This window comes from Sinocyclocheilus anshuiensis, unplaced genomic scaffold, assembly GCF_001515605.1.
Source record: "Sinocyclocheilus anshuiensis isolate Anshui unplaced genomic scaffold, SAMN03320099.WGS_v1.1 scaffold235, whole genome shotgun sequence".
NCBI lineage: Eukaryota > Metazoa > Chordata > Actinopteri > Cypriniformes > Cyprinidae > Sinocyclocheilus > Sinocyclocheilus anshuiensis.
In genome coordinates this window covers 1,282,423-1,307,413 of record NW_015552562.1, presented here as the reverse complement: position 1 = coordinate 1,307,413, position 24,991 = coordinate 1,282,423, and the positions used below count along the sequence as shown (strand labels likewise).

Genomic DNA, 24,991 nt, shown 5'->3' with positions numbered 1-24,991 from the left:
ACTTTTATTATTAAAAAATGATGTTGCTTTTCAGTTTCAGTTAATTAGACTTGATTCACTTTATTCAACTGATTATGAAAATTGAATTAAAATGGAATCCAGAAGAACTAAAAAGTAAGACACAAAATTTGTAAAAAAAAAAAAATGAAATGGAATTTGGAAAAAAATAAAATTAATTTCATAGGGCCCTAAGTAGTTTTGTTAAACCTTTAATAAATTGTTGTTAATATGTATACGTTTCATGATTTTAATGAATTAGACATGTTTTTTAAATACTAAAATTAAATGTAACATTTTCTCACCGGAGTCCAGAAAAATTCAAATGGAAAAACATAATTGGAAAAAAAAAAAATTATTTAGGAAAAAATTTAATGGAAATTGGGAAAAATAAAACAAATTTCAAAGTACCCCATTCAAGCCTAGTGGGCTACCTAAGTAGACATCATTTTTGGGCATCATCATAGCTCAGCCACTTCGGTCACTGACCAAATCTGAATCAGCATTTTTGGGGGATAAATAGAATGTTATGATGCCCAACAAATGCTGCTTAGCTGGAAGCTGAATGAGCTTTAAAACAGCCACTGACTGCAGGGACTATGAACTGTAAGAACATGACAAGATCCAGAGCAAAGAAAAACTCCATGAGAGACTCTAGGTGACGAATTATTCATCACAGCAGCCAGTCAAGCATGTCTTCTCAGTGGGTTTTAACTCAAGATGGACTGTCATCCTGTCCTCAAAAGCCCAGTGAAAGGCATTTCAGAAGTAGAAACATGTTACTTTGCATCTTGCAGTTGCTTTATGGTTCAGTTGGTCAACACAAGGGAGTCCTTGCTGTGATAAATTCACTTTCTTGTGCATGAACTCAAGGCAAGCTGTTTATTTTGATCTGCACCCACTTATGTATATACGCTGAACTGAAGTAAATGCTTTCACAGATAATATTCCTCAAACAGACCCCAAAGTAAAAGCCTTAATAATAAAATAAAATTATAAGCACAGACAAATGGGATTGTTCCAATGCTGCAATTACTGCCTCGGGCAGGCAGAGAAAATGAAATGCTGATTTGAAATGAGCATGCTGATTGTCTTGCATCTTAAACGGATAAAATGAATAAGGTGTACCAAAAAAGTAATGCTCTCTCAATGTCCTCTGGCCAGATTATAACCGTGCAAAATGTGAGAATGAATTAGTGTCACATTCCTCCGTGAGTCTGTGTAGTCAACAAATTTCCTCTGAGAACGCACTCATTTTACTATTCTGTTAACCAACCGAGACTGTCCATGAGGGAGCTCATCTGTTATTTGATCCACTTATTATTTGCAGTAAAGTGTGAAACCAAGATTGAAGTAATGTAATTCATGGAATTGGCTGAAATTAATTTCAGAATGTTTGCAGTCATCATTCTCTGTCTAGGGTTGCCAGCTTTTTACAACCGAAAATGGGACAGGAAATGGAAAACTGGCAGTATGGATATGTTGTTAAAAAGTGCTGTATGTAATTTATTTTACTACTAAATCACAAAAATTCAAATGTTTTCAAATGTTTGCAGATATTAAGGAAGCATAGTTCACATACTTGCTTCTCTGAAAAACAATTCTACAGCCAGTTATTCTACTTTGAAATGTGTGTTCCGTGTTGGAATGTCTGTTTTTGTTTTGGCCTGTGTGATTCCGCCCACTGCCACTTTACCCAATAGTATTTCAACACACTGGTTTGCCAGTTGTTGGAAAACACAGCATATTGCAGCCATGAAAGCCAGCAAACGAGCTGGGCCAGTGATTTCAGATTCTACCCGACATAAAAGGCCCCAGCATCCATCTAAAAAGCTCTGTGACCAGAGGAATATTAAAACGTTGATAAATCAACTCATCAACTTACAGTGTAAGGCTCATCATCAATCTGGCAACCTGTGTGAGCATCGAGTCTGAGGAGGAGGGGTGGGAGAAACGGCTCTCTAATATTTTTAATTTGGACTGCAGAACCCATTTCAACCTCTAGCTGTCAATATTACATACTGCATCTTTTCATGTGGTGGAGATGGTGAAATTTGCCAAAACATGCTGAAAATTGTAAATGATTAATTGTTGAGACAAATTTCACAGCTAGCATTTTTTTTCCAGAATTTCACAAAAATACAGCTTGATTGGGAAGATCACTGTCTTCACTGACACCTAAAAACACTATTTCTGAAGCAAAATTGTAGTTTGTGGATCAGAGGATCAGTTGTGACTTGAATAAAAACTGATACTTTGGGAATTTCATATGAAATCTTAAAAAAATGTATAATAATATTTCAATACAAAATTTTATTACAAGACATATTTAAAGGGGATAAGTTAAAAAAAGGAAATCTGTTTCAGTAAAAAATCAACTGAGACATACAAGTGCCCACAGCTGAAAAAGACAAAAAGCAATGTTCAGCCTAACACAGGACAATTTGCAAATTAGGCTTGTCGTTATTCACACCGATCCTGCAAATTAGCACAGATTTGAGAGTTGACTATTTATGTGTCCTTATAAAAAAAGTTTAAGCAATCCTTTATTCTTCTTCACCAATAACTGCAATTATTGTGAATGTCTTTTGTAATTTTCTGTCATATTTCAATTCATGGAGGGTTTAATAATAGCAACCATGTTTCTCAGCTCTCCTATCTACTGAGCTGAGATCTCAATTTGCAGGCATTGAAGGTGAGCTCCTGCCAGTTTCATACATAAGTGAACGAGAAGAACCACTGACGTCAGGACAGATATTGCTCTAGCTTGCCTGCCTGGACTGAAACGGCAGACTAATGCCAGAGTGATATTCAGTAATATATTTTAAATTCAATCCTGTTGAAATTAGAGATGCACCGATTGCAATTTTCTTGGCCGATTCCGATTTCCAATTTTTTTGTTAGTGTGATCTGCCGATACCGATTTTTGCTGATTCCGATTTTCTTTCTAAGAACTATAATTGACAAACAAAAATCTACTTTTCTTCAACGCAAAGTTTTATTTTCATAAGACTGCGTCCCTTTAAGAGTTTATCCACGGACCCAATATACTGTTACACAACATGCGTTCTCTTTCTCAACGTTCCAAAACTGACTGTTTAACTGGATACTCTCCAAGACGGGCATTTTGACAATTTTGTATGTATTTGAACGTTTTAGCGCAGTTAACCACTAATTTTGGTATTTGTGGCTCACAGCTGAGACTGAGCGCGGCTTGTGCGCTCCACTAATATAGATCAGTGGTGCGCGCGCTTTTGGTGTAAGCTCAAAACCTGCGGGAATGACTAAAATAATGCGCAATACAAGCACTATTTAACCGGAGCGAATGAGACGTGTGTGAGAGAGAAGGGGTCGTCGGAGAGAAGAGAACAAGAATGCGCGGCTGACGTTATTGCCTGTGCCACTGGTAACGAAACGGATCGGCTCGGAAACGGAAAGAATTGAGACTGACCGACCGATCACTGATCCGGGCCGATCATGAGGAAAATCGGCCGATTCCGATTCCTGGCCAATCGATTGGTGCATCTCTAGTTGAAATTTTACTCAGTAGCTTTACTGCAGATGTTTAGCTTGTGTAGTGGAGCTCAGAGGTTACATGAATATATATATATATATATATGCTTCTAAACACATAATTATTAACTGAGCGTGACCAAAAAACTCGCTGTTACCACGAAAATGGAAATCACGACAAAAGAGCTCATCAGTGACTGCTCACTCCCATGAAGCACTGCAAACGATGTCATTCTCTCTTCAAAACAAAGTTAGTTATGTGGTCATTCATCTCAGAGCTGGTTGGTTTGGTTCATGGCTTGAAACGCTTTACTGAAGAACTTACTGAAATGGAGAAAATGAATGAGAAAAATACTTCCAGAACAAAGACAGCTGGAAAAGCGGGCGATACTGTAGGCACTCTATTGTCTGCTCGAGTCTACCTGCAAACCTCAATACTTTTTGACTGAGAATTGGCATCTTTAACAGTACATTCTGAAAATTAATCGTCACAGCAACCAGTGTTGTGGCTCTTTACTTATGTAAATGTGCTAAGTGGCTGAACATGAGGATCTGTTTGACAAAATGCATGAATGTAAGCAGGAAAGAGTTATCAACACAGATGATTCTCCTTTTTTTGTTCAGAAACAATTGGTACTGATGTAGCTAATTCATTATTGTGGCAGTCATAATCATAGTCTTAACTATACATTTTTCTTCTCAATGAAGGGTATAGCAATCAAAGAAGCATTGCAGATCTATTTTAAAGCTTTAGTATTTCAACATGTTAGACCAGAAAATGTTATATAACAAATCACAGAAAACTCTTTTGTTACCTTTCCTCTTTAGAATTACCAAAGGAAACCCAAAATAATTTCTATGCATTATTTTTTCTATTTAAATTGGATCAAATCTAAAAAGCATAAAGTGAAATGACGCAATTAAAGGCATAAATATAATCCAAGATGCAAAGTGATGTACAAAACTGTACACACTGGCTTAATTTATTTACAAAATACTGTAATGTACTGTAGCGTATGGAAACCAGTTTCCTTTTTATCTCATAATTCTGAATTTTTCCTCACAATTCAGAGAGAAAACAATTAGAATTCTAAGAAGAAATGTCAGAACTGTGAGATAAAGAGTATTAGGATTTTTTTTTATTATTATTTTTTTTTTTACATTTTCATTTTTTATTCTGTGGTGGAAATAAACAAATGAAAAGAACTGTGATATGTAAACTTGGAATTGTAAGATAAAAGTCAGAATTGCGAGAAAAAAGTCACAATTATCTTTTTTATTTTTTACCTTTTTTATTCTGTGGTGGAAACAAAGAAACAGAAAAAAAGAACTGCGATACGTAAACTCTGAATTCTAAGATAAAAGTCAGAATTGCAAGATAAAAAGTCGCAATGACTTTTTTAAATGTTTTTATTTTTTTATTCTGTGATGGAAACAAACAAACAAAAAAAAAAAGAATTGTGATATGCAAACTCGGAAATTCTACGAAAAAAAAAATCGCGACAAAAAACAACCCTGAGATTTTGCGAGAGCACATATCTTGCAATTCTGTGTGTATATCTTGCAATTCTGACTTTTTCTCTTTTGATTTTTTATTCTGTGGTCAAAACAGGCTTCCACAGTAATGCTTTGAAATATCGAGCTGAGTTTACAGAGAAAGATTTCAGTATATTTTTAAGAATCACAATGATTCCATAGGGATGTGTGGAAAAGCAAAAGCATCCTTTGGGTCGCTTGGAGTATTTTTTTCCATCTTCATTGTGAAGCAAATCACCAACACATTAAACATTTCAGGGGGATCCATTCATCAAATCAAGTTTGTTTAAAAGAATTTGCACAAAGCAAAAAGCCTGACAAAATAGGCCAGTCTGCAAACCCTATTTGTGCTGCACATCCAAATGGATTAAATAATGGATGAAGCCCAGAGGGGGGGAAAAGCTCAGGGGAATCCATTTACACGTCGTGAAGTGGGCTGTAGCTCTAAGTGTTTATTTTCTGGAGTCAGCGGGTGCGGAGGACGTGGTGGCATCTCGCATAGGGGTTATAAAGCTGGCACACTTCTGCCAGGGTAAACTACGATGATTTCTCTCTTGCCTTTCTTCAGAGGTAAATACTTCACAGTTTGCTGTCTGGGTTTCATGCACTCCTAGTCTAAGTGTCAGATGTGGAGCTTTTGGATTGCTGCAGACCTGGAATTCAGACTCTGTGCAAACTCGCGTGGAGACCAGACGCGGCGAGAGGACTTGGATGGATTGCGGAGCGCTGTTTTTGTTAGGGTTAAAGCCAGCCTGCTTCATCTGAGCTAAGAGTGGTTGCAGAGACAAAATTATGTGCAACGGAGCTGCATGGTATTGTAAAACAACACGCAGGGATCAGGTACAAGCAGCTGGAGGTGCCGGATTTATCAGCCAGTTGGCAAGCAGCTCCCTAAATCTAACTATAACACCCCGTGGCATGGATTTACATATCACCCTGAAATAATGACTTTTCTTGGAATCAGCTGAGATCATGTCGGCGCGTTGCTCTGCATGAATTAAAATGCCGATGGACAATGCACGGAAAATAAAATCAACTTTCGACTGTTTGCACAAAGAGGTCACCTTCAAGAAAGAGCAATCGATTAGGTCAAGTGAAAGGCAGCTTTATGGAGCACTGGCTGCAGTAAAAGTACTTGTAATAAAAACAAAAAGTGTAATTATTAAGGTCTACTGGTATTATGCAGAACATATTATCCTTACTGTATCAATACCCCACTCGTGTCAAACACTCATTGACTGCTGCCTCCATAAGTCATCTCGCATACTTCTGTCTCCTAACCATGCAAATTAAAGTAAGATTTACATTTGCATTGGTTAAGGCAAGACAAATTGATCTGATCTAAAGCATACGGAACGTTTTAACATTCCTGAACGCACTTATAAACTGTAGATTTCTTCAATTGAGTCCAGAGACGACTGAGAGATAAATCAGCGTCAGGGTCGGCCACATTTACGCAACCCAGGAGAGCATGCGGAAGCATAAGTGCTTCGTTCCTGGGTTTGTTTTCTGTCCACCGGCAGGCGAGAGCTGACAGCAGCAAGCTTGTTTTCTTCCAAGTCTCCTAAGTAGTGTTGGTGCACGGCAGAACAGCAAGCATGGGTCGAGTGAGACTTTAGTTAAAGCTTATTTTTTGATAACCAATTTAAAAATCATTTTGCAACTCCTAGAGTGTTAGGTACATTTCCTGAACTAATATTCACGCTGGAAATCAATGTCAAATACTTAGTTGTCTAGTTCTGCATCTCTGTTACTATTGATTTCCATTAAGCACACGTTCAAAACAAATTCAAGCCTTTATCTTGGAAAAGGGCCCAAATGCTACCAAATATGTCCTATCGTTTCAGTTCACAGAGGGATCTGAGTGGATGTTTTCGAGCAAGCGAAGCCAAAATTCAAAACATATGACGACTTACTACACTCAGAACAAGAACAATTTGAAATTGTTAAAGTAGTGGCGTAATTGTGTCCATAAAACAAGTCTGTTTAGTACGTACTGCTCCAGTGCTGACGTCTCTGAGCCACTGTAAAAATTTACTTTCTCAGAAATAACTAACTAGAGCCTTTTAGGCCCCCTCCTAATAACGGTGCTTTCGTGGCTCCAGCGCTGCAGGAGAGGGTCTGCTGTGATCTTCTCTGATATGCACTGTAATGCTGCTGGACATCATAAGGCTAATGAAGAGAACTCCAGGTGTTTCTGTGGGTTCATGCCTCCCGTGAGTCCCTCTCTAATACTGTGGCCATCAGTCCTCTGATATCTCACACTAGGCGCCAGAGCCCTTGGATTTTTTCAAAGCTGCACCACTGTAAATGACTGTGAAACTGTAATAGGAATTCTTGTTCAGGAACATCAATAACCCAAAGGACAAACAGGTTGTTAAGCTGAAGGAAAATCAATATTACATGAATATTTACATGTATATTTATTTTAAATGTAAAAAGAATGAACTAGTAATAACCTTCTCATAATTTTGCAGCATCAAATGTTCCACGTGACACATAATGCTGTTATTAGAAACCTAATTTTTATGATGTAAAATTCAAGTGAATTCAAGAACAATGTGTGCAATATGGGTTGCAAAATTTATGACTACTTTTTAAAACATTATTTTACTGTTTTTCTGAGTGTCTAATGAAGAGAACTCCAGGTGTTTCTGTGGGTTCATGCCTCCCGTGAGTCCCTCTCTAATACTGTGGCCATCAGTCCTCTGATATCTCACACTAGGCGCCAGAGCCCTTGGATTTTTTCAAAGCTGCACCACTGTAAATGACTGTGAAACTGTAATAGGAATTCTTGTTCAGGAACATCAATAACCCAAAGGACAAACAGGTTGTTAAGCTGAAGGAAAATCAATATTACATGAATATTTACATGTATATTTATTTTAAATGTAAAAAGAATGAACTAGTAATAACCTTCTCATAATTTTGCAGCATCAAATGTTCCACGTGACACATAATGCTGTTATTAGAAACCTAATTTTTATGATGTAAAATTCAAGTGATATTCAATATGGGTTGCAACATTTATGACTACTTTTTAAAACATTATTTTACTGTTTTTCTGAGTGTCCTGAGAAAAGCACTGAGAAATCCAAGACCTTGCATGATTTTTTGTAAAATAAATTACTCTAATTTATTAATTAAAAAGTTATAAATTAGAATAATTAGTAATAAAGTGATACATCATTTTATTTATATCTAAATTCTGAAAAAATTTAAATAATAATAATAAAGTAACTGGTTTTACTCAAATAAAAATATTTAGCATCACTGAGTCAACAGAAATATATTAATTTATACCAACAACAAAACTATTTTTTATGTGTTAAAGAGGTAGTTTCCCCTAAAAGATGAGATAATTTACTCACCCTCAAGTTGTTCCAAACCTGTATTATTATTTTTTTCTCCCGATGAACACAAAAGAAGATATTTTGATGCATGGTAGCCATTGACTTTCATAATATTTTCTCGAAAATATCTTCTTTTGTGTTCAACAGGAGACCAAAAACTCATACAGGTTTGGAACAACTTGAGGGTGAGTAAATGACAGAATTTTCATTTTTGGGTGAACTATCCAATTGAATAAAAAAAAAAAAAAAAAAAGCTTTTTAATGTAACAATTTTACCACTTTTTAGAGTGGATTAGAATAATTTGTGTAAAATAAAAGTGAAGTGAGACAAAACACAACCCTTTGTTTACACTGAGAAAATTGTGCCGCCACCTCATTAAAACCTCCTAAGTCTTCCTCTACTGCAGTAATTTAAACACTGAGACCATTAACACTGCTCTATCACACTGTGATTGACAGCAGTGAACTGGATCTTCAAGTTCTTTCTCTAGTCTAGACCAACCAATGATCTTTCCACTACAAGCCATTCAACACGAGGCACAGAGAATGAAATCACCTCGATCACTTCGTTGACCCAAAACTCATTAATCCTACAGTTTATTTATTCAAAATCGAAGCATGTTCAACATGGCTCCCATTGAAAATGGAAAACTTTATTTAATGGATTTACACCTTGTGCCCAGAAAGAGATTAAACAAAAGAGAAAACTGATTTGGAAGCTTCGGGAAATGTAAAGCGAGCCGCATGTTCACATCAGCCGAGCTTCACCTTTGTTTTAAGGCTCTACGTGGGGCCCTAATGCAATGTAAAAGAAAGCTTATCGATCTTCTGGCCAGAGCTCCCTACTAAGCCATCTATCAAAACACATTCGTTCCATGCTTGGGACGCCAATATTGACCGCTGCACTCGCTATTTCATAAACGCAAATTAACCTAGGAGCTCTCTGGATAAGTGATGAACTCCTCCCACTGCTAACGGTCTGAATATCAGCACAGAGGACTAGTTTTAGGACACACTACCCGAAGCATCCCACAAGATGATCATTTAACATAAAATGAGAGTTTTAACTGAACATATTACACAGACAAGCTGCATGTATCCTTCCAGGTGCTGCAAAAGCCCCCAGTTCATGATACTCCCATCCAGGGGGTTTGATGCTTTTTTTAATAGGCTACTCTTTTTTTACCTGCAGCGCGGAGGCGCAATAAAAAGCCAATAAAGTGCTGCTTCGTCGTTGACAAACGCTATAAGACATTTGCAAGTTTTGTTTCCTATTGGATTGTAGGTAAACATCCACCTCATCCAGGCTCTTTTTGTTTTCTGTCTTATGAAATATCCTGTACAAATGAGTGAACTGTCCAAATGAATGACAATTAATCGCAAACAATTTGACCTTTTTTGCAAATCCGTTTGACCAACTGCATCAAAAGTGCAAAAATTGCTTATCTATGGAAGCCCATTTCCACCACTGAATGAAAAACAAAAAAAAAGGTAATTGCGACTTTTTATCTCACAATTCGGACTTTTTCTCGCAAATTGCGAGTTTACATTTTTTTTCTCAAACTTAAAGTTTATATCTTGCAATTCTGACATTATAACATGCAATTGCGAGTTTTGTCAAAATTTATAAATATATTATTATTATTATTATTATTATTATTAATAGTGAGAAAAAAAGAATTGTGAGATAAAAAGACGCAACTACCTCTTTTATTTTTTGTTCAGTGGCGAAAACAGGCTTTTATACTTAGCAACTGCAAGAAATAAGACAAAAAAAATGCATAATAAATAAATAAAATCTCCACAACTTCTAAGAAACCCTCAGTTCTTTGAGAGCTCATGAAGTCTTATGCATTTAGTATTGCGTGTTAGCTGAACACTAATAGGAAGAGAAACAATGCTGTTGGATTTCCTCATTTGAATGCTATCTGGATGACCGTGAGTTTATGGAGGTCAAAGTCTTTATTCTTAAGAATGGTCTTGTAAGTCATCTGAGTCGTATTAATATCAACAAATCTTTTTCTGGAAGTCTCATTTAATCATGGCATGACCGACTTTGTAAACATGTAGTTGGGAGTATATTCTCAGATATCAACAGCCAAAGTCTGTGTTTGTTTTATGGGGAACGGCGCTGAAACTCGCACCTGATTGTCATCTCATTGATTGGAACATCTAACTGAAATTACCCTCTTTACAGAGCTGATTATTCTACAGGTTCACATACTACTTCCGGCTTTTCTGAACAAAAACATGCTCTGTGACTTGCTCACAAATTAAGTTACATTCATAACAGATTAGAGTTCATTCAGAAGGGCTCGACACTTTCTACAGTAGCACCACTCTGTGAGGTTTACAATCATTCATATATCAAAAACACAGACAACTCTAAAGTGTTCATTACTCTCTTCTCTCTTTCTGCGTCACTGGAGAACTTCATAATTACAAATCATGGAGAAGGATTACGGCATGGTGATGGTAAAAGAGCGTTTTCCAAATGTGACAATCATGAAATGACCTTGCCATTAAATTTACCGAACTGTCAGCATCCAGTCAGCACAGCTGATTATTTAAATGTTGATTGTAAGCCACTAAATCCACATTAAAATGCTGAACAGAGAAGTGAAAACAATAAAAGATATTGCTATGCAACCTCAACTAAAAACGATAACAACAGAATGATACTATGAGGCTCAAGTGCCTGATGTATCATTACATCCTCTTAATATTTAAATATCATAAAGAATCAATATTTAATGGAAGCTTTAATTAATCCACATTTTATGCACCTGAGAATCACACTATCTGGGTCGGTCAAGGTGCTTCTTGCACCTTTGGGCAAGGTACACAGGTCCACTCTGTCAGTTAATGTAGATTACATAAGGTTATGTCAAATATGAAGTTATGTCTGTTACATTACATTTGTATAATAAATGATCTGGGAAGCACTAACAAAGACCGTGTTATTTCGAAGCCACTTGTTGAAAAACAATTTCTTGTTAAAAATGAACATAAATATGCGTTTTGCGTGTGTGTTTTGATTAAGAACTGTGAAAGTTGTTTCTGATTAGAATGTTAATGAAGTAGTTCTTAAATACTAGTGTTTCATATCATAAGTAGGCTACAGAAACCGTCAAATGTGAGAAAGTAACGTCTCCTAACGTGGTATGATTCCTTGACAGTTATTATGCATATTTCTTATACACCCCAAGCATTCGTTTCATAAAAGACTAAAAGGCTGTCTAACAAATGAGCGCATCATTTAATATATAGTTCCCATATAAGGACACTTTTCTCTTTTAAGCACTGTGTGATTCATAGCAGTCCAAACATTTCGGTGTATTCATCTCTACCACAGAAATCACACAGACTAACGAATAGTTTTCAGCATTTCAGGGCAATTATAAAGCGCGCTAATGATGAATGAATCACTCACCATTTCTGTGAGGAGCGCGCAGGTCAAAACCATGGCACGACTCTGAATCCTCCCGTGGAAATTCACATCCTCGCATGAAAGAGTGGCGCTTTAGGAAGAAACGGACAACTTCTAGGCTTCACCGGGTTTACTGAACGTCCGCTGTCGGCGGTGAGCACAGTTGTGGGAGTTTAACGTGTGAAGGCAATGTCCGCGCAAACTAGTTCCGTGGCTCAGCGGTCAGTCCAGGAGAGCCGAGCGTGAGCGCCCTTCAGTTTGCACAGTGAAACGCAAACTGAAGTCTCAAGTCCCTCCTCTTTCACACCACTTCCACCTCCAATGTGTCTATTGCCCTTTTCAAGAAACGCGTGTCCAGTGTCGCTGTCATGCGTGTCTACAACACGCAAATCAAGAAGCACGCGCGTTTGCGTTTGAACTAGGCGTGCAGTGTGCACGCAATAGCCTACTCAACACATAATCAGGGTAGTATTTTTTATACAAACTTTCCCCCCTGTAATGCATATGATACATATAGCCTATTTGTGTAGTCAATTAAAATAAATAATTATTAATGATCATTTAGATGTTTGTGTGAAACTAACCTCAAGCTGCTCCAGAGGATCTGCGACTGTCCAGTGTCGCTGTCATGCGTGTCTACAACACGCAAATCAAGAAGCAGGCGCGTTTGCGTTTGAACTAGGCGTGCAGTGTGCACGCAATAGCCTACTCAACACATAATCAGGGTAGTATTTTAACAATCACAACGCATTACAAACTTTCACCCCTGTAATGCATACGATACATATAGCCTATTTGTGTAGTCAATTAAAATAAATAATTATTAATGATCATTTAGACGTTTGTGTGAAACTAACCTCAAGCTGCTCCAGAGGATCTGCGACTATAATAAGTAACTCTTTAAAGATGAAAACATCTGCTATATGACAGCTTGCTATTTACTCATTTAAATAGCAAGCTGTAATAAATAGGAATGTTAAACTAAATACAAACATATTTATATTTACATAGATAACGAATGGAAAATAGATTTTCCTATTTATGATCCTCCATACAGTAGAGCTAGGCTATTAATATGATAAAACTATTAAAACAGACTTTTAATGTAAAAATAGCACACTAAAAGTTACAATTATTTCATTTAATCAAAATATTTTCAAATATTCTGAAATGCCAGTTTATATCACCAAGGATGTCCATTTGACTTGGCAATTGTAGTGGGTCTCACTGCTTTTACATTGTCTTAAGGTGATTTATACATAATATATGTATATTATATTATGTACTTAGCTGCTCCAGAGGATCTGCGACTATAAGTAACTCTTTAAAGATGAAAACATCTGCTATATGACAGCTTGCTATTTACTCATTTAAATAGCAAGCTGTAATAAATAGGAATGTTAAACTAAATACAAACATATTTATATTTACATAGATAACGAATGGAAAATAGATTTTCCTATTTATGATCCTCCATACAGTAGAGCTAGGTTATTAATATGATAAAACTGTATTAAAACAGACTTTTAATGTGAAAATAGCACACTAAAAGTTACAATTATTTAATTTAATCAAAATATTTTCAAATATTCTGAAATGCCAGTTTATATCACCAAGGATGTCCATTTGACTTGGCAATTGTAGTGTGTCTCACTGCTTTTACATTGTCTTAAGGTGATTTATACATAATATATTTATGTATATTATATTATGTACTTTTCCAGAACAAGGACTCATTATACATTTGAGTGGTATTAAGGAAGATAAAGACATGCAAAAGGGAACCGAAAACAGCACACAACTGAACAGAAACTGGAACTAGAGACATCAATAACATGAAATGTCAGTCACTTTCATTTTTTTTTCTATTGTTGCAGTAAAATATGGATTTGCTCTACTCCCTTGATCCTCTGTATCTAACCTTTTTAACCTGCATGTCTCACAACCTCTGTCAGCGTCTCTAATCTATATATAGCTTCAAAAAATGCATAGGTTTACATAAGGCATATCTAGCTTGAAAGGCCAGGTCCAACAACTCTTATTACACACTCACATTATTTGACAAAAATAAGTTATACAATCTTGCAGAGAAAATATAACTGTAATAAATGAATCTCAAATCCAACCCTGATGAAAAGACCAGCATATGTTGTGCTTTGAATGCTGATGTGCTATTGTCTTCACTGTGGGTGTTTAACCAGCATAATTTAAACTGAACCAGCACAGGAATTCTTATTTATCTAAGATATTTTAAAGCAAGAAACGGGCATCTTTTAATAAGAACAAATCTACAGAATTCAGAAAGTAGAACTACATGAAAATAGAACATAGAACCACCAAGGTCCCATAGTCTTGTCAACAAGACCTTGTTGATGTGGTAAAGAGTCAAGAGGGCATGAGAACCGGAGGTCTCCCGAAATTATTTCCTGGAGGAATTGATGATATTTTTGAAAAGACTTCATTAAGACAGCATTTTTTTTTTTCCATGCACTGAGCCTCACACATTTTTCTTCTCGTTTTTTCGTGTTCTCTCTTTGTAACTGATATTGCAGTCCAGTCCAGTCATCAGCCAGACAGAACCATTATTATGCCTCCGGTACTCTGGCTTGCCATATATAAATTGGACGGTACTTTTTACTAAATCAACAAAAACAGAGAGGCTGGTGTGCTGAGAGCGAGCAAGCTCTGCTTACAGTAGCATTCAGTTCACTATATGTTATGGCGCTATGAGTAAACCTTCACCTTAGACCTGTAACATATCCTCCCGCACAAAGTATATAATTCTCTTGCATTCAGATCTTTCTGCTCTGTGATGTGCAGAGCCGAATTACTTAGGCACCTATATTGTTCCTGTGAAATCTCACTCCCACTCCTCCAGCAGAGTGGCAGAAAAATTGAAAAAGATCCTCTTCAAAACAGTCACTTTTCCATTTGGCATCCTGCTACAATGCTACTTGCGTTACTAGAGAAATGTGCAAATGCTGGTATTTCTCTTCATTATGGAAAATAGGTCGACTGCTTCCCGCTAGGTGTGTGTAAAGGGTGAATGAACAGCCAGCACATTCAAATGTTAGTCATACATCTTTCATGATTGCGTGTGCACCTGTTTGTGCCCGACATGAAGTATATATTAAAAGTTTGCTCGAGCCATCTTTATACCACCAGACAAAACCAATATGATAAGAGTTTTATTTTCTTAATCAATTAAACTGATGCCAGTTCAAGGTCTGAAACATCTATGCAATGGCGTGTTCCATTTATCTGATGTTGAAAATTCCAAGTTTTCAGTAGGAACTTTTAACTTTTAAACCCGACTTCAGAATCCAAACTGGCTACTCAGCACATCAACAGAAGTAATATATTGATTATTAGCACTTCTGTGTCTCAAACTCAGTGGTGCACACATCCGTGGATACTTCAGTACTATCAGTGCAAAAAAGCTTTCAATGTGTTTTTATCAACTGTTGCTAACAATCCAACATCCTCATATTTTAATGTGTCATTACTTTCCAAAATACGCCAGACCATAATTCATACAACAGTGTAAGTGCATACTCCATTCTTAACGTTGCTTAGGGTGCTATAACAGTTATTATAAAAAAATGTTTAAAAAATGGGCCCAACGGCCACAAAAGAGCACCATAAAATGACAAATGGAACATCTCATTTTGATGAGCTTCAAAGACACACACACAACCACCATCAAAATAAATAAAAATAAAATTTGAGATGTCTATCACTTATAGCTTTGTTTTTTTTTTGGGGGGGGACATCTAATTAAATATGATGGTGAAGGAATAGTTCACTCAAAAATTATAATTATGTCATCGTTTACTCACCCTCATGTCTCTCTCATGTATAGAGAGAAAAAAACCCTGACATTTCTCAAATTATCTTTCTTTCTCCAGCTACGACTGTCACAGAACTGGATGTGTGGAGGCAGGCAGGACAACGAGGACGACAAGGATTCCAATAATGACATTTATTGTAGACACAACAAGGCAGGTTCAGGTAGGTGAGACACACACTCGGGGTAACATTAATGATTAGTATGGGCTAAACCAACACAAGGGGAAGAAACCACAATAAACAGTCCACAGGGGCGTTACAACGACATCCAACTTCCAAGGTGAATAAAATGCAGCACAAGTACTGTATGTGAATGCAGATGCTTCCAGCAACACAATTTGTGTAGGGATGCACACATTTTACTCACATATCGGTTACTGACTTCAAATATCGGCCAATATTAGATATTTAACTTTGCATACTGTGCAATTATTAGCAAATCTCAAAACTAAAATATATTATAATTATAATTCTGTCATCATTTACTCATCCTCTCATAATTCCTTTCTTCTGCGAAACCCAAGATATTTTGAAGAATGTTGATAATTGGCTTCCACTGTTTAGAGATAAAAACCTTGACATTTCTCAATTATATTTTTCCCCCCAAAGTTTTTATTTTTTTAAATTTTTTTTATTTTTAACTATCCATTTAACTCTGAGAAAGAGCTGTTTCCCTTCAACATTTAGGTCCCTAGAGTAGCAACGTGTTAAAGAATAACAGCAAATGTTCATCAGTTGCTATTGTTAAGTGACCTCTGTCGTTACGCAAGCGTCTAGTTAATGTCATCTCCAAACAACCTTCTTAATGGATAATGAAATAATGACTGACATATTAGAAAGGGCTCCATCTTCAGCTGCTTCCAGACATTACTTAGCACTTGACCCACATGTTTTATTGACTCCGAGTTAAAGATGTCGATATTGATGGCAGGCTGCTCGGTCATGCCCTTCCTCGCAGTGGCCGGTGTCAGAGCGCACTGGTTTGGTCCGGTACAATTCCTTTGATGGATGCAATCAGGGGCCTGTGATTTGCTTGAGATGAGAGAAGTTAGCGACTCCTCAGAGAGAATAAAAGGAAGGTCGGGGAGCATAAAGGAAGAGATGAGGCTGAGAAACACTTCTCTGACTCTTCTGCCCTTCCACGCTATTACCCACACCTGGCTAGGATTTCAGAAAAAGCATCTGCCAATGCTTAAGGCAGCAAATATTCCTCCTGAACCGTGAGGGTTTGCTGTACCCAGAGGAATCAAGTCTGATTCAGAAGTTATGCTGTGCAATATTATTGGATTTAATTTCTCCTGGCACCAGGGACAAACAAGGATAGATTTGAAGCTCAGTTGCTTGAACTTGTTTGGATGGCAAAAATTTTCCATCTCACTGTACTTTACGAGCTCTTAGCTTATGATGCACACCGAACACAAAGTGGAAACCAAACGGGATAATGTGCTTGTGTATTTGCCCAGACTATTAAGTGACCAAGTGGTTCTTTCTTAATGATATTTAATGTCTCACCCAGACAAATGCATTTAGACTATGGGATACTGGCTTTTAGCTGATCGTCTCCAGGTTATGAATGTAACCATGGTTCCCTGAGGGAACGAGACGCTGCGTCGGAAACGCTTTGGGAACGAGTATGCCCACACGGCCAGACTTTCCTAGTGTGGAAGAGAACAGCTAAGGCAAGAGAAAGGAGCCAGGAGTGGCGCAGAATGCAGGAAGGCACCTGACAAAGTAGGCAGGGACATCCCGGAGCGTCCCGAAGGCCAACTTCAGAAGGAGTGAGTCTTGACCCCTAAAGGAGAGGGGAGATCAGAGGACTCGAGGCTATGAAAAAGCATCCTGATCCACCGCTTAGCATAAGCTTCTCTGGCCAGAGACCTCAGCCTCAGCGCACCGTGGAGTAAATGTGTAACTAGGGGGTGTCTGCCCAATGACTGGCCACCGACACATAGACTTTCAAGGTGGAGTGGGTCAACCCTGCAGAGAAACGGCCCTGCAGGAACTCCAGCACTGTACCAACTGGGCAGTAAACTGGGTTGAGCTGGCGGTCTCCGCGCCTAGAAATTAAAGATTATGCTTCAGGGCATACAGTTTCCTCGTAGAGGGAGCTCTGGATTGGAGAATGGTCTCAACAACCTTGGTTGAGAGACAGGAAGGTGCGAGTTGTGCCCCCCCCCAGGGGCCACACCCACACTTCCACAGCTCCGGGCGGGGGTGAAGATACTACTCTCCGCCTGTGAGAGGAGATCCCTCCTGACGGAAATCTCCCATGGAGAGCCGTCGAGAAGGGAAATCAGGTCTGAGAACCATACTCGGACCGGCCAGAACGGGGCTACCAACAGTAGATGGACCCCGTCCCGGCACACTCTCTCCAGAACTCCCGGGAGCAGGAGCCACCACTGTAGGGGTCTCATGTACAGCAGGCCAAAAGGTATCACGTTGGACGCAGCTGCTATCAGACCCAGCAGTTTCTAGAACTGCTGACAGTGAGTGACCAGCCTTCTCTCACTCTCGCGACTGCAGTGAGGATCGACTGAAACCGAGCAGGAGACAGACGTGCCTGCATCGTGGTCAAATCCCACACCACACCTAGATAAATGGTTCTCTGTACTGGAGAAAGCACACTTTTCTTGGCGTTAAGTGTAAACCCCAGCTCTTACAAGTGAGTGTGAACGACATCTCGATGCTGAACCGCCATCTGCTCAGATTGAGCTAATATCAACCTCCACAGTAAAGCTGCTCATTATAATATTAGACATAATATGCTTGTGTAATTGATGCTTGTGCAACTGGCGAGCTCATAGACGCCCTCCATATCAACCTCCTCGGAGGAAGACAGGCGGACCGTCGAGCCCTCTCACCGGGGGGAAAGAACCGCAGCGTGGGCTTCCGAACCCCGAGAGCGGGCGCTGGATCTGGTAGGTGAGGAAGAAGATAGGGACTCGCCCGTCTACATTCCCTCCACCGGATCCATATGCGAACACCACAAGCACAGCCGCCACTCCGCCTCGGCGAAAACGCCGGTGAAGGCTCCGTCCTCAAAGAGAGCCTTCCGAGAGCAAAGCAAGGCAGTAACAAACGCGGTGTGTTGAGGCAAGTTGGAGCTAAACTCTGCAGGACACCGGCCCTCCAGGACCGAGTTTGGGCACCCCTGTTTTAGTAAATAGATGGGGGAATATAAATACAACTTTTGATGAACTAAGATTACTGTACTTGTCATTCACTCAAAATACAGAGGGGAGTCTGACAGACCGCTGTAATAAGTTATATTATTTTGCTGTTTGCCGTTGTCAGGCATGGTCTTGGCAGGCAAGAGTAGAGGTCTAATTAAAGTTTTAAATGCAAAATTATTTATGCAAATGCAGCGGGAAGGGCACAAGTGAAACAGGCTGAGTGTCCTTTCTTGCAGTGCCATAGTAACAGAGAGATTACATTAAGAGATTTGTAAACTGGGAATCGAGGTTGTATCATGACATTTAATCCCTTTATAATCATGTGTGACTAAATGTCATTTCTCCAAACACTTCATACAGCATGTAGGATCAAGAGGTAATTTATTTCACATAATTCAAACAACTTTTGCAATCCAAAATGTGGCAAACTAAACACTCTCACAGTGCAAAATATACTGTATATACATATATTAGGGATGTGCATCTCCATAACTGAGGCCGATGCAATACACATCTCGATGCATAGCCAACGATACGATACAGTAAAGATACATATGAAGCAGCTACAGGAATTGGGATATAAATAAATCTTTTATACCAATGCAAATAACTTGTAACCAATGCACACTTTTTTAAATACGATACATTGCATTATTGACTTTTGTGCCGATGCACCAATGCAAATGTGTATTCAGATTGATTTCAATGGTCACGCTGGGGACGTTCCCAAAGCGTTTCCGACGCAGCTCGAGTTCCTGAAGGGGAACTACATTGCAGCCATTGCACTTTTATGGAGCATCTTGCCTTTTCACAGAATTCACTTTGGAATTTGTAGCAACATAAAATTTACAGGGTCTACCGATATGCAAAAAAAAGTAATAATAATAATAATTACATAAATTATATAAATTAAACATTATTATATCACTATAAATCTAGTTTCGATCCACATTTACATTTGTATTCACATTTGCAAATGTATTTTGGCATATGAAGTTTTAAACTAAACATATTTTCAATTGCAAAAATATATTTCAATGACCTTCACAGTTTACAACAGGGTATTTTGGCATATTCTGCAAGTTTATATGAGGACATGCTCACTAATCAGCGACTGTAATATTAAGGCAAAGCTTCTTTTGCAGCGGTAAATGATATGCAAGAACTGAATTCCCACAGTGTGTCTTAGAAAGGATAAATCATGAAAAATAAACTCATAACACCATACACAAGCCTGCCTGATGAGCCAGACGTAAACTCTGATGCTGGATGTTTGTATGTTTGTTGTGCCGGACAGTCTAATCGGCTTTGATCATCTTTTTTTCTCCTGAAGTTCACAGCTGTGTCTGTGTCCAGATCTCTGGTCTTTTAACGTTAGCTGATCAACATCAAACAAATGACAAAAAACTGCTTCTCTATATACAGTAACAACCAGCCTCAGCTTCTCAGCATCCACCCACACATCTTTGTTTGTGTGTGCGTCTGATCCAAATTGATGTCGTTGCATATGCGGTGTGTGTCCGATACAAGTCTGGATGCCAAATAGACCTAGGTCTAATTAAAGTTTTAAATGCAAAATTATTTATGCAAATGCAGCGGGAAGGGCACAAGTGAAACAGGCTGAGTGTCCTTTCTTGCAGTGCCATAGTAACAGAGAGATTACATTAAGAGATTTGTAAACTGGGAATCGAGGTTGTATCATGACATTTAATCCCTTTATAATCATGTGTGACTAAATGTCATTTCTCCAAACACTTCATACAGCATGTAGGATCAAGAGGTAATTTATTTCACATAATTCAAACAACTTTTGCAATCCAAAATGTGGCAAACTAAACACTCTCACAGTGCAAAATATACTGTATATACATATATTAGGGATGTGCATCTCCATAACTGAGGCCGATGCAATACACATCTCGATGCATAGCCAACGATACGATACAGTAAAGATACATATGAAGCAGCTACAGGAATTGGGATATAAATAAATCTTTTATACCAATGCAAATAACGTGTAACCAATGCACACTTTTTTAAATACGATACATTGCATTATTGACTTTTGTGCCGATGCACCAATGCAAATGTGTATTCAGATTGATTTCAGAAGGATCATGTGACACTGAATATTGGAGTAATGATGCTGAAAATTCAGCTTTGCATCACAGGAATAAATTACATTTTAAAATATCAAATAGAAAATAGCTATTTTAAATTATAATAATATTTCACAATATTACTGTTTTTACTGTATTTTTGATCAAGTATATATAGCCTTGGTGAGCATAGGAGACATCAATAAAACATTTAAAAATCATAATGTTTTCAAACGTCACACACACACACTAGATAAATATATATAAAGGAAAACCTAAAACAACATTTAAAAAGTGTTATCAACAGAATAAAACAGAATATAAATAAAACTTCTGTAAATTTTAACATGTTATTTTAATATAATTACACTATTTTATTTACAATAAATGACACCATTTTATACTCCACTGACCCCCTTAAATTTCAAGACTCCTGCACTAGGAGAAATAAATATTATACAATTGCTGGCAGAGAGTATGTAACCTGTGAGATAACCCTGGTGTTTTTCTCATAAGATTTAACCAAAAGTCTCCATTTGTTCTCCACCAATCCCACAGCTGTCTGGGAGAAACATCTGAGATATTAAAGATATCTCCATTGAGGTTTTATATTCTATAGGGTGTTATTTAATCGTTCCATGTAACACTCTCTCTCTTGATAAGCTGATTTTCACAATGTCAATCAATCACTGACAGAAACTAGTTCAATCTCATTTTTAACTTCCTCTTGATGCCAGTCGATTAGGGAGGAAGGCAAAAAATGTACTTAGTTAAATGATAATATTCCGCATTCATTCAGCACAACTGACAAAAATACCAGCACGGTTAATATGAGAGGAGAGTGACATACTTGATTACTCATTCACTGCAGCCGCAGAGCTCGTGCGTTGTGTATTATGAAGTCTGTGACAAATAGAGACTGTCACAACCTGTCTGCAATAAAGCTGAAATACTTCAGTATCATTTGTGATCATTTCAATGTTCTACCGTAACTCAGAACGCTGTTTCTTTTTATACATACTTGCAATGCTACTTGCAATTACAGCAGGCGGGTCAATGCATTCAGTAAGAAATAACAATCCCACATGAATAAGATGTACAAGCGGTCACGTCCGCTTAGACTTCTAAGTAACTAGAACACAATGTACAAGCTTTCTGCCTATAGAAATGCAGTTGCTCAGACTTTTCCAGTCGTTTCACTGGCACATTCTGTTGGTGGGCAGCAATGCATGAGGATAATTAACTCAATGATCTAACTGTGCAAGAATGACTAAGATCTGTAAAAATACCTTCTCTTTATGAGGCCTGTTAGCTGCACACTGAGTTTACATAATTGTTCGAGAAATTATAGTCACCCCACATGCACTTTCAAAGACTGCAGGTATATTTTATTTTGTTTGCTCCATCAGTGGTTCTCAACTGCACTGTAAGAAAAAGATACTGATAATTTTCTTCTAGGACATTATCAGAACATTTCCTTCCTTCAACCCTAAAACACAAAACAATGCAATGCATAATTCAAAATACAGGTAAAACAACTGTGGAAAATTCCTTCATCTCAACAGAACATTATGCCCTGTTTTTACAGACTTTTCATAGACAGTAGTTTTGCTTTTATATCTAGGAGGCCCGTTTCTGCCACTGAATAGAAAATAATAAAGGGTAAAAGGTTTCTTGCAATTCTGATTTTTTTCAGAACTGCGATATACAAACTCTCAAGTGAGAGCTATAATGTCCAATTCTGAAGAAAAAAAGAAAATACTATTTTCTTACAACTGCAGGTTTATATCTTGCAATTCTGAGAAAAAAGTCAGAATTGTGGGTTAAAATGTCACAATTATCTTTTTATTTTTTATTCAGACATTAGGTGGTGACCCAAACCCAGCAGCAGAATTGTTTATCAGACAAAAGCAATTGATTGATGAAAAACTGAAGACTGAAAAATGTATTGATACACAAACAAAAAAAATAGCTGAATAGGAAAACTGGCAATTTGTAGGATATTACGTGCATGATTGGTACTGTATATTGGCATTGCTTGATATTTGATATTTAATTGTCCATGCTCATTTGTCCTATAAAAAGCACTAATCATTTAATAACCATGTAAAATGCAATCTATAGCAAATCTCAAAATGATCATTCTTTTTTCATCTCATAAATTATAATGATATCAATAATGATGATATTGTGATGCCTAAAGTGTATCTGTATTGACCATGATTGTTATATTTTAATTTGTTTTACATTTTTTTCCCCAAATGTCCATGACCCACTATTTGAGAAGCACTGTCATAAAACAAACACCTTAGAAATTCACCCAATTCAGTTTATGTTGACTGAACAATTCAATGTGTGTGTTTTGTTCTCTTTGGAAGAAACTATGGACCGTCCACTTTTCTTTGAGAGCAAACCTCTCATCATCCTTTGTGAGATGAGTCGGGTCAGGGTCAGCACAGATGCTCATAAAGCTAGTTGATTTTAAATTGGTTTTTCACTTCCACCCAAAACAGATAACATTTGCGGACAACATAGAAGCCGTACGACATTTAAAACGCAACCTTGACAGGGAATAGAGTTGAATGAATATTTATCTATAAATTTATTCGGCAGACAATGCGTTTTGTTCGGCTGAGTTAATTGGGAGTCATTTATCAAGCGTGGACAAACAACTGTGCTGATATAACAAGTGCAGAGTTGTGCCAAAAGACACACAAAGAGATGTGACAAATTCACAAGAGCCGCGTCCACACAACAAAAGCCTGGAGTGGGTCCACAGAGGCCTGTCAGGACCAAGTGAAACTTCCACACTGATGAGTTTGTGGAACTGTTAGCTAATGTTAGCACTCTCTCCCACCTTCAATACCACGACTGAGGTGCCCTTGAGCAAGGCACCGAACCCCCAACTGCTCCCCGGGTGCCGCAGCATAAATGGCTGCCCACTGCTCCGGGTGTGTTCACTGCTGTGTGTGTGCACTTTGGATGGGTTAAATGCAGAGCACTAATTCCAAGTATGGGTCACCATACTTGGCCACATGTCACATCACTTAATGTGAAGACTGAATCTAGTAAGCCTGAACATTCAAAGTAACCATAATTTGACATTACAGCATCTCATTCATACCCTCCATATAGGACAGATATCATACTGACTGAAGAGCAAGTGCTTGAAGTATATTCATGAACAGTATTTCCACAAGTAGTGGGAAAGTGAGTTATTAAGTCAAGCAAGCGCAAAGTTGTGTGAATTACAGCAAGTCCCATCATAATTCAGTTCTCAGGACAGAAAATCATCTTATGACTGTTCCTTCAAGGAAGAGACAAAAACATATTTTGATAAATTTAGGGTTAAAAAAAAGAAAAAGAAAAAAGGCAGTGGTATTATGTGGCTATACCAGTCTAGATGAACTACCATCATCTCTTAAAATGTACTAAAAACCACAACCACAATAATAAAAGTGGTACAACACAAAGCCACATGATGAATCATTGTAAATGAATCGTTGTTATAAAGCACGGCCAATACTCGTGGTGCACAGGGTCAAACACATAAAGACAAAACACCGTCATCATGGTAACACACAACACTAAAATAATGCAAAATTGAAAACTAAATCAGTCTAACACAAAACACTCTAATGTAAACTACTGATAACAAAAATAAGAAGAATCAAAACATTTTAAATGAAATATAATCATACGTTATGCCAAGCAGGGCAGGGGGGGTTCTGGAAATGTCTTTTTTTACTGTTTTCCACCATAAATTATTTTGTAATTCATAATTTCTGTTTGCAAAAACTATCAATTTACCAGTACCAGTAGCTAGAGTAAAATTACATATAATGTGATGTTAAACCATTTACAGTTTTTCACCATATATAGCAGTTAAAAAAAAACAATTAAAAAACAATTTTAATCTTTGTGTTTCAAAATATTATGCTTAATTTAATTTTACTTTCTGTTTCTTTATAATTAATTGTGAAATTTACTAGCAATTTCTGAAAAAGTGATCATTTCACCACCAATTTAGTTTTGGTGTAG

At 37.6% G+C, this 24,991-nt stretch overlaps 1 protein-coding gene across 2 annotated transcripts in view; it reads right to left on the bottom strand.

Moving 5' to 3' along the window:
* The window catches only part of htr4 (5-hydroxytryptamine receptor 4), a 106,520-nt gene extending 94,317 nt beyond the window's left edge, over positions 1-12,203 (bottom strand). For both annotated transcript variants that reach the window (XM_016455434.1, XM_016455435.1), the window contains exon 1: positions 11,833-12,203. In XM_016455434.1, the coding sequence (XP_016310920.1) occupies positions 11,833-11,908 (76 nt within the window). In that variant the 5' untranslated portion in view covers positions 11,909-12,203. The remainder of the gene's footprint in view (positions 1-11,832) is intronic.
* Between the last annotated feature and the right edge of the window lie 12,788 nt (positions 12,204-24,991).